Raw genomic sequence first — 10,297 nt, 5'->3', positions numbered from 1 at the left:
ACAAAAGGAGATATTTTGAAGCATGTATGCAAATAAACCGTTCTTGGGCACTTTTGACTACCATTGATATTATTCCGATTTTTTTTTTCAATGGTGGCCAAGAACTGTTTGGTAATAAGCATTCTTCCAAATATCTTTCGTAGTGTTCATCAAAACAAATGAATATATACAGATTTGGAACATCTTGAGGGTCAGTATTACAGAATACATTTTTTTGGGTGAACAGTCCCTTTAAACGAGGCAGAACACCGTAGATCAGATACCTTGGGCAGTTTTGCGTTATTTAGGGGTAAATGTCACTTTCACCATTCACAATGTAAAAGGATTTGCTTATTTATATTTGTAGATCAGTATGTTTTCAGTTTATTCCAGTTTATAAAGGGTTGTAACAGTAGAACTTCATCCCGCTTATCCATTTAACACTTGACTTTAGGAATATTTTTACCATTGATGTCTGTGATCCATGAAAGAAGCGACTATTCTATCTGTAAATGCTTGTCACACAGTCCTAGAGAGAGGCCAGAGACAGACTTGTGCTGACATGTCCCAAATCCACCCAGCGTCACGTCATCACAGTCCTAGCAGCCATCTGGATGTAAACTGGTGCTTTGAGGCACATCTGGTCATCAACATGCTTGGGTCTGAATTGCCCTTCCAACCATTCAGACCACACAGCAGTTCACGACTAAATATTCTCTTTGTGTTGACAGGACAGACAGTATTTTACAAAGCGTGTCCCTGTACCCCAATGGGCTGGCTGATCAAGAAGCGTTTTTCATCGTAGTGTCCTGACAGGATATAGCAAGCCAGACAAAATGTGTCTGGGGAATAACAGGATAGCCTTGTTTCACCACCGTTCTCTTTGGTTTTATATCTAAACTCTGTGTTTCAATAAAGCAGCACTAATTATTGTTGGGAACGTTATGAATGAAAGGCTTGCTGTCGGGTTTCGTAAGATCTGACAGACGAATTGACAACTCAGACTTTATTAAATAACGTCGCTTCAGTTTTGAAAGGCACCATCTTTGATTATCACTTCTGTCACTGTCACTATGGTAACGTGCATTATTCACGGATATCACAGAAATAGAAAAGGGGCTTGATGGTTGTCAATCCCAAACAACGACTGATTCAACAAAGCCTGGGACTTATTTGATCTTGCTTCCGTTTTGTGCCGTGCAGCGTCGGCCATGCCAAGTCACTACAATTACGCAAAAATGAAGCGATATCCTTAATCTGTTTTGCTTTGTAGAGAGGAAGGTAGATGAAAGGACAAATTGAAAAGATTTCATGATAAACCTGTCATGATAAATTTAGAGTGCCCGTACACGACGAGCTTGCCAAGCATCTGGAACAACCGAAGATGATCTTGACATGGAAATGATAGTGGAAGTCTTGAGGGTAGAAGTTGAGTCATATTTAGCTGCGGTCATACAAGAATTTTCTGTTTTAAAGCCTAATAAAACCGCTTAAGGGACTATAAGAATTGTAATATTTTAATCATTTTTATTGCCAATGTATAAACAGCTTGTAACTAAACCCCCAGCTTTCTAGGCTGCCAATAAAATCTTGTAGACTCATTTTTATGTGAAGGATTCAGGACGGTTTTGCCAGGAAAATCCTAAGGAGGTGACATTCATAATAGTGTTTTTATTAACCTCATCTGTTGACATGATGTCAGAATCACATTAAAGTGACAGTTCACTCTAAAATGAAAATCTTTTATTTATTCACACCCATGTCAGTCCAAACCTGTATGACATTTTTATTGTGCAGAACACAGAAGAAGATATGTTGAATAACATTCGTAACCAAACAGAATTGGTCCACATTGACGTCGACTGTATGGACACAAAACAAAGACTTTTCTTCAAATATCTCTTGTGTTCCACAGAAGAAAGTCGTATAGGGTTTGCTGCCTATGGCGACAACTTTGGAACAGAACTATTGTTTTATCAAAGTTGATTAAGCATTTGCTAAATTTTGTGACTGTGTAGTGAAATATAAATGTCCCATGTTCTGTTATTCATTGTTTTCCATATAGAAAAAGGAGAAAATATAAAATCTTAATTAAAAGACAACATATTTAAAATCAACATAAAAAATGACGTAAACTATACAATAATGTTGTAAAAATGTTTTTATCAAATTGTACTTAATTTTTTTTTTTTAAATTGCTTTAGATACTACGCATGCGCAAAGCTTTGCTAGGGCGGCCATATCGAGCTTTGCGATCCGCCCCATTCATCACAATTGCAGTGACGCATCTTGTTCATATTAATATCTTTGGTAACAGTCACTCGTCATGTGTAATTTGACCTCTGTTTAGTTCAAATGAGTATCTCAAGCACATGAAAATGACGAGACTATAAAGGTGCTGTTTGCTTGAGGGCCTCTTCATATTATGTTATATTATATTATCTTATATTGTGAATGCAAATTGAAACTAGCGTAAACTTTAATGAGCACTAATTGATCTAATGCATTATTTAAAGTGGAAGTTCTGGAGAGAGGACAAAATAGACACTTCATAGGGCTCTTATCCACACACACAAACAGCAATACACACCTTGTAGTAGCCCTGTTTGACTGTCAAGTCTTTATTCTGTGCATGTAAATATTGTGATATCACAGTTGACTTTCGTGTCTTCTATGTGGATTATCTAACAATGGGTATAATTACTGTAACTGTAATTGTAGATGTTCTCCCATTAAACTGTAATCAAATAAGAATCATCTATCACTGGGTGCTTATGTATTGTGAATGTGAACGAATAGAGACCTTTAACGTTCAAGATGAAGTTTTAGTCACACTGTTGGATACAAATGTAACTTCTATATGCTCACGTGAGGTTACCGTATGCATTTGTCTGACGCTTTTATGCAAAGCAACTTATGGTTAAATATGTGCTATACTCCATTACAAGCTATGCATTTTATAAGTATGCGTGTTCCCTGGGGATCAAACCCATGACCTTTGTAACCTTTGCTTAGGAAACACTACTGGATATGATCATAGATCCTAGTCAAAGTAGACACTAGGAGTGGGTGATACATCAAATATTTACTTTTCTTATAGCTGTACATAATACACCAATATTAGAATTATTGCAATGATTGTTTTCGTAAGACCATGCCAGCAGCTCCCACATCTACCATGGAAATAAATCTGTCTCCACCTGAGACTCGCACAATATTTTATGAATAGTCATGTTTTATGCTAATGTCGCTCTTCAAACTCGCATGTGTTTGTCCATATTGAGCTCTGGTTATTTTTCTGAGCTTTTCTCATGAGATTGATGTCCGTGAGGATGGACAAACGGCCTCAGGCTGATTGTTCTACCGCTGAAGCGACGGCCATTTTGGCTCCCTTCCCAGACAAGCTTTTCTTCAGATCTGGAATAGGGGGCAGCATTTTCGGGAGGTGTTCGAACGTGATGGAAGGAGAAAGAATAGAAACGGTGGAAATTGTAAAAACATTACCTCATTGTGCTTTAACCCCCCCACCAAGCATGTGCAGAATACGTATAATTAACACACTCCAAATGGAGGCATTTAACTAGAGTTGCTATGGAGACGGTGCATAAAGCCGTGCTTAGGGGCTCCGTTCGGGCAGGGTAATGTAATTGTACCCAACCTGTGAAATAAACACAAACACGCCGGGTGTTCTTCATTTGTTAGACTCTAATAATAATAATTCACTCGAATCGTTTTCGGGTTTTTGTTCTGCACTCTGCTTTTAGTCGGACATAGATCACACAGATTCTCCCTACCACAGGTTAACTTCACAAAACACTTGTTTGTGTATAAATGAGCGATGGCACACTCTTCACTTGTGCATAAATGCATGCGGTTCATCATCTCTGTTGTCTCAGTTTTGAGTGGTCTGAATGTCAAGGTCAAAAGATGCTCAGGGTTTGACGGAATAGCTGCCGAAGTGCTTTGAATCAAAGTAGGCAACATGCACACAGCCCTTACTAAAAAGTGATGGTGTCCATCAGGCACATGCACGCTTTTCCTGACGTTTCCTAAAGGCCCATTTACGCCTTGAACAATAACTAGAAAATTATACAATAACATTGTAAATTTAAGGGGATAGCAGACTCCATATACAACTGTATCAATAATGATACTGAGGAAAGATAAAGTTCGAGAACTCGGTCAAAGCTTTCTTTATTTTGGACAAAATATTCACAGTTATTTTTTAACCTCATTGCTACAGTCCTATTTGTCTTTCTATGCTGGTTTGCTTGGAGAGAATTATATATCTTCTAAAATGCAATATGGACAGGTGAAGACAGGATCCTGTGGCGTTCACCGACCAAATGGAAAATGTGGTGTTTCTGTCCTCTCCACACATTTTGAGGCCAGACGCGAGCCGGTGTGTTTACAGACTGTCTGATATTGCTCTTCAGGTGGCTAATCTACGTGAAATGGCACCGCAGAGACCTGGTCTATCTCTCCAGCCTCATTTATATTCTACCACATTAACGCAGGATCAGTCTGATATCCAGACAGCTGGGGCGCGGGCGTGTGTGTTCACAGGCGTGCCTTGTTTGTTCACTTTGCGACAGAATGGCCTCTGTGCCTCTGTTCCCCAGATCGGTGTGTGTGCCATTTCGGGCAGTATTCAAGTCAGCATCTACCAATGAGCTGAGGAGGCAAACAGCACAGCTGCACCGGACTCAGCAAGATCATCGCAACACGGATAATGATAGCGTGTTGAAGTCTGTGCCGTGACTCAATCGCCCGCGGTCGCACAACCTTCACCTCGCACGCCCGCCAGTAAATGATGAATGATTTTCTGCCCAATAAATAAGCGTCCGCTTCTTTGACCTGCGGACCTCTTTGACGCTGCTCCATCTTTTGCTTGTGCGAGATGAAACAATCCATGTGGTAGATGGTCAGAGTGTGTGGTGGATAGAAATAACTGTGTGTGTTTGATATGGGAGGAGCATTGCGATGTTCAGACGGTGTGACTAAATTGTTCACGCACAAATACTCATCTTACTGATGTATGTGACTGGCTTGTGCAGGCAGGTGTCATAACCTCATCCAGCCACAAGTGATGCAAAATGACTAAGAAGTTTAATGTTTTTGTTTTGGTGTGTGTTTGTGCAGGTATGACTACCGTGAAATGCTGCACAATTCCACCTTCTGCCTAGTGCCGCGAGGTCGACGGCTGGGTTCCTTTCGCTTCCTGGAGGCTCTGCAGGTGAACTCATGCAAACACTCACACCTGTGTTTCTAGTATTTTTCAGGTATTTCTGTATGTTCTTGGAAACGTCTGTCTATTCTTGGAAACGTCTGTCTATCCTCCCATCCTTACAAACACTTATCTACATAAATGACTGGATTGCTCCTGACATCATTAAACTGATATCATGTTAGTATGCCCAAACGTTCTACTAAATATAAAAGGGAGTTATCACATATTAACGATAAAGCAGTAACTTACCAGTCCCTGTTTTTATATCTGAAGTCTTACAGTACATTCTTACAACACAAATGTCTTAAGCATGTAAATGGTTAATTATTTAAAGTCATGAACTTTCCCGTCTTATTAGATATAGAATGAGTTACGCTTTTTAATACAGTAGCATACATATCAGATCAGCAGACTAACTGGACAACTCAACATATGACGAATTTGCTGATTCAGAAATGTAAATACAGATAAATAGAGTGTGTATGTCATTTTAGGTCATGAAGCTTTATTTCTAAACGTTAACACGTGACATTACAACAGTGTGCAATACACACTCACCTTCTATACATTGATTTCTATATGTCGCTACTATGCCCAAAATCACCAAACATGGGAAATGACATCAGAAGTAACAATATATTTAAACACTGGTGAACTAAAAACCTCCTATCGCGCACCTAGTAAGCTAAAAAACAGGTTATTTTACATTGTCATTTTGACTTTAGGTCAATGCTGTTCTCTTTCAGTTAGGCATTCCAAGATGACGCCGCAAACTCTTCCGATGGCTTCACCATTGGTTTAGCGTCCTTACAAACACATTCCTGTTTTGCATTTGCCTATCCACATGTTCTGTGAAACAATTACATGCAGTACATACATAACACATATGCTGTGTATATAGATACACACACACACACATATATATAATAAGAGTGTGTTGCAGGAGTGGTAAACAGCTGACCAATGGATCTCTAGAGATCAGCTTATGTTCTGTAATGAGGTGGCAAACGTGGAGTAAGAATCACTCACTTTCCCTCGTCTTCTCAAATGCGTTACTGAATTATGAGTGGGTGGCGCAATATATATACTGTACTTTCACATTATATATACTATGTGTGTGTGTGTGTGGTAAATCTAAAGCACCCTGCTTGAATTCAGATGTGCTTCAGTGTGTAAGAGCAGACTTGCATGCCCTGCAGCACCACGGTGCTCAGCTGACACCTTAATGACCTTTTGTATGGCAGGTCCTCATTACGTCAAATAGCCGTCAGACACAACAGCTGCTCATCTCTGTATTTCTGCACCTGTCCTTCATTTCAAAGGAAACTCACTTTTTTCCCACTTTCATACTTTCTCTTGCCTCCTTTCTCTCTGTTGACTGTTATAACAGTGTATTGTGTTAATGTATATTTTGTTCTCTGTAGCTGTTTGTAGGCTGGTATATTTGCGTCAGTTTTCATAACTCGCCTAATAGCTCTTCTGGAAGCCATTTAATGTGTTGTGTTGTATTGCTCTGTTTATTCTTTATACGTGTGCCCTCTCTCCTCGCGTGGTCCGGTAATCAAATCACAACCCATGACTCACGCTGTGACCCCGTGTGTTTCCAGGCGGCCTGTGTACCGGTTATGCTGAGTAATGGATGGGAACTCCCCTTCTCTGAGGTCATCGACTGGAACACGGCCGCTGTGATCGGGGACGAGAGGCTCCTGCTGCAGGTCAGAAATCGCTCCATTGCAGGATCGTTCCATCACAATGTCTATTGTTTGGTGAATTCGCACACTTTAATAGAGGGACTTGGTCGTATACTCTCTTGTCCCTCCCTTCTGAGTCCCTACTGTGGTTCAAAGCGCAAACTTGGGTAAACATTACATGAATAATGCAGATTTTTCTGCCAATTATACAGTTTGATAGGCTCAAAGGGATAGTTCATTTAAAAAAGAAAATCTGTCATCCTTTATTCACCCTCTTGTCATTTCAAACCTTTGACTATTTTTTCTTTTGTTGAACACACAAGAAAATATTTTGAAAAAAAACTGATAATCGAACAACAGCTGAAGCCATTGACTTCTATTGTGTAGACACGAAACCAATGCAAGTCATTGGTACCACCGTTGTTCGGTTACCCACTTCAAAATATCTTCTTTTGTCTTCTGCAGAAGACTGTAAGTCAAAGTCATTTTTTGGGGTGAAAAAAGTTTGACCACCTTATAGGAGATAATGTTGGACACGCACCTCATATGCGACCCTGGACAACAAAACCAGTCTTATAGGAGATTTTTACATAATCTGACATCTGAATAAATAAGCTTTCTATTGGTATAGGAGTTGTTAGAATAGGACAATTTCTGGCTGAGATACAACCCTTTTTAAACTCTGGAATCTGAGAGTGCAAAAAAACTCAATATTGAGAAAATTGTATTTTTAAAGTTGTTAATCAGGGGCACTGTGGCAGGCCATCCACTCACAAAAATAAAGTTTTTATATATTTAATGTAGGAAATTTACTAAATATCTTCATGACACATGATCTGTACTTAATATACTAATGATTTTGGCATAAAAGAAAAATCGATCATTTTGATTTATAAAATGTGTTTTTGTCTTTTACTAAAATCTTTCCCATGCTAGTTAAGACTGGTTTTGTCATCCCGGGTCACATATAAGCAAAGACTTCCCTTCATGACTGACCCTCTTTTTACCTCCGTTTTGTTTTGTCTAGTTTTTTGCTCATACATAACCTCTCTAGCAGCCGTGTACTGATTCTCTCTCTCTTTGCGTGTGTGCAGATCCCATCTACGGTGCACTCCATTCATCAGGATAAGATTCTGGCTCTACGACAGCAGACGCAGTTCTTGTGGGAGGCTTACTTCTCCTCCGTGGAGAAGATTGTGCTCACTACTTTAGAAGTAAGCAATGGCCGTTCAGTCATTCTGTCTCGCGTTGTCACACACATACATACGACTTTTTACACAAATTATATAATCGCTCGAGGTTATTTAGGCATTAGATGTTGTGGACACTTTCAGACGGCGGGTTTAATTATATAAAACACTATTTTGGTGTTTGCTCTGTGATTTATGACCTTGGTTCAATAACCTTTTGTCCTCCTTAGAGAGACGCGTGGGATAATCATTAGCTTGACTAGCACTCGGGAGAAAACGCGGTGTTGAGATATCTCAGAGTTAATTGTTTGACAGACTACCACTTGTATGGATCGGCATAGATTAGCCTTACCGCAACCACTTTTAGCAACTGACAATGTCACACGTATACAAGTGTCTACAATCAACAAATCACAGCAGTTAACCCCAGAACACAAGCCTGTCAAACCCCTCCAACCTCACACGGCGTGCGTGTACACCATCATTGCAATTACAGACAGCATCCGAAGAGACGCTTCATCTGCTGCCCTCCACTTGGAAGAGTGCGGCCATCCTGTTGCAAGATTGAGTCGTCAATCACACGTCTTAAGTCACTAAAAGTGAGGACGTTCAGCCGAGCAGGAGGAACGGCCTTTCATCACCTCTCAGATTGAGTTTTTAAGATGACAGGTGGGGGTTCGGTTAGGGGGGAAAGACCACGGCTTAATCCCAACGCTATCGAACGCCGCCCACGGGGGTCGCTTTCATTGGTCACCTCAAATGTAATGTACTAGCTGTGTTTCTGTCCACATGAACTGTTTTTGTAGGCACATCATGAAATTAAATGCCCGAGAATCTCAGTTTCTTACGAATGCATTCAATGATCCAGCTGCTACTCTGTGAATTCTGTGGCTTTGTCATTTGTGCTCGTACAAATGAATCTTTAGGCTCGTATTAGGAATCTGGGATGAAGATCTCATTGACATCTAGTTTATACGAAAACCCATCCGATTGCCAGAGATTAGTCAGTCGGTCAGTAAGTCAAGCTTCTTTGCCACCAAGGGTCACGATATAAAAAAAAAGAAACGTCAGCAACAAAAACTCAATCGGTCTTTGTTTGTTTTTACGGCAGCTATTCGCGGCCGACAGACTCACTCAAGGCCAAAGAAGCGATCGCTCGTCTTTATGGTGCGAGCAGCTGATTGGCACGATGAAGATGGTGAAACCGCTGAGGCATTTGATCATTTATCTTGTGGTTTATGCACTCGGAGCTGCACCTCAGATGAAGTTTCAATTCAAACATTAATTTCACAAAGAAATGTAATATGACAGCTTTTTTGGTCATGAGTGTTTGCAATGTCCTTAATTGTTAATGCTAAAGACATGTTTGTTTGTTTGTTTGTTTAGATCATTCAGGACAGAGTGCTTCAGCAGACGTCCAGGAGCACTATGATGTGGAACAGTCACCCCGGTGGACTTTTTACACTGCCCCTGTACTCCTCTTACCTGGGCGACTTTCCTTTCTTCTATGCTGATCTTGGTAATTCACCATCATGTTTCTTTATAGCGTTAACTAGGGTATAGGGTTCAAAACAAGTTGTGTTTAAAGTCACTCGATTCAAAGTGCACAATAAGGGGTGTTGGCCATTTCGTTCTGTTTAAAGGTGCAATCTGTTTTTATTAAGAATAAACTCAAATCAGTTATTGCGCAAATTTACAAAAATGAAAACTGTCTTTTTATCATAGCTTGATCAACGACAGTAATCTTATAATTATAATTTATAATCTGAGCTGTCAGATCAGAGTGTGGGAACTGTGACTGTGAAAAGAATTTTGAGATTCAAACATAGATAAATAGAGAGGCAAAAGTTACAGATTGCAGCTTTATTTTATTTTTTCAAAAACAGTTATCTTTTTAAATGTTTCAAGTAATATCCATAAAGCAAACAAACACAATAGAAACATGTTTACATAATTAAAAAAAATTAAAAGCAGAGTTATCTGTTTTTTTTCGAATAAACTACATATGTTACGTTCACCCATGGTGCACTTTGTTTTAAAGTAGGACTGACAAGCTCAAATAAAAAACACTACTGGTGCTAGTATGTCATTTAAAGTCACCATATTAAATGAACAAATCAAAAAAAAGAAAAATGAAATTGTTTGTTTATTTGTTCATTTAGTATATGTGAATATAGCGATGCCAAACTGTTCTTTTTCGATTAGCA

The 10,297-nt window shown here is 39.5% G+C and overlaps 1 protein-coding gene across 2 annotated transcripts in view; it reads left to right on the top strand.

Annotated features, from left to right (window-relative positions):
• The window catches only part of ext1b (exostosin glycosyltransferase 1b), a 77,587-nt gene that overhangs the window by 46,960 nt on the left and 20,330 nt on the right, over positions 1-10,297 (top strand). For both annotated transcript variants that reach the window (XM_056741159.1, XM_056741158.1), the window contains exons 3-6: positions 5,122-5,215; positions 6,817-6,924; positions 7,995-8,114; positions 9,477-9,609. In XM_056741159.1, coding sequence (XP_056597137.1) covers positions 5,122-5,215; positions 6,817-6,924; positions 7,995-8,114; positions 9,477-9,609 — 455 coding nt within the window. The remainder of the gene's footprint in view (positions 1-5,121; positions 5,216-6,816; positions 6,925-7,994; positions 8,115-9,476; positions 9,610-10,297) is intronic.

Source organism: Triplophysa dalaica, chromosome 25, assembly GCF_015846415.1.
Source record: "Triplophysa dalaica isolate WHDGS20190420 chromosome 25, ASM1584641v1, whole genome shotgun sequence".
In the NCBI taxonomy this organism is placed as follows: domain Eukaryota; kingdom Metazoa; phylum Chordata; class Actinopteri; order Cypriniformes; family Nemacheilidae; genus Triplophysa; species Triplophysa dalaica.
This window is presented reverse-complemented; position numbering and strand designations above follow the sequence as displayed.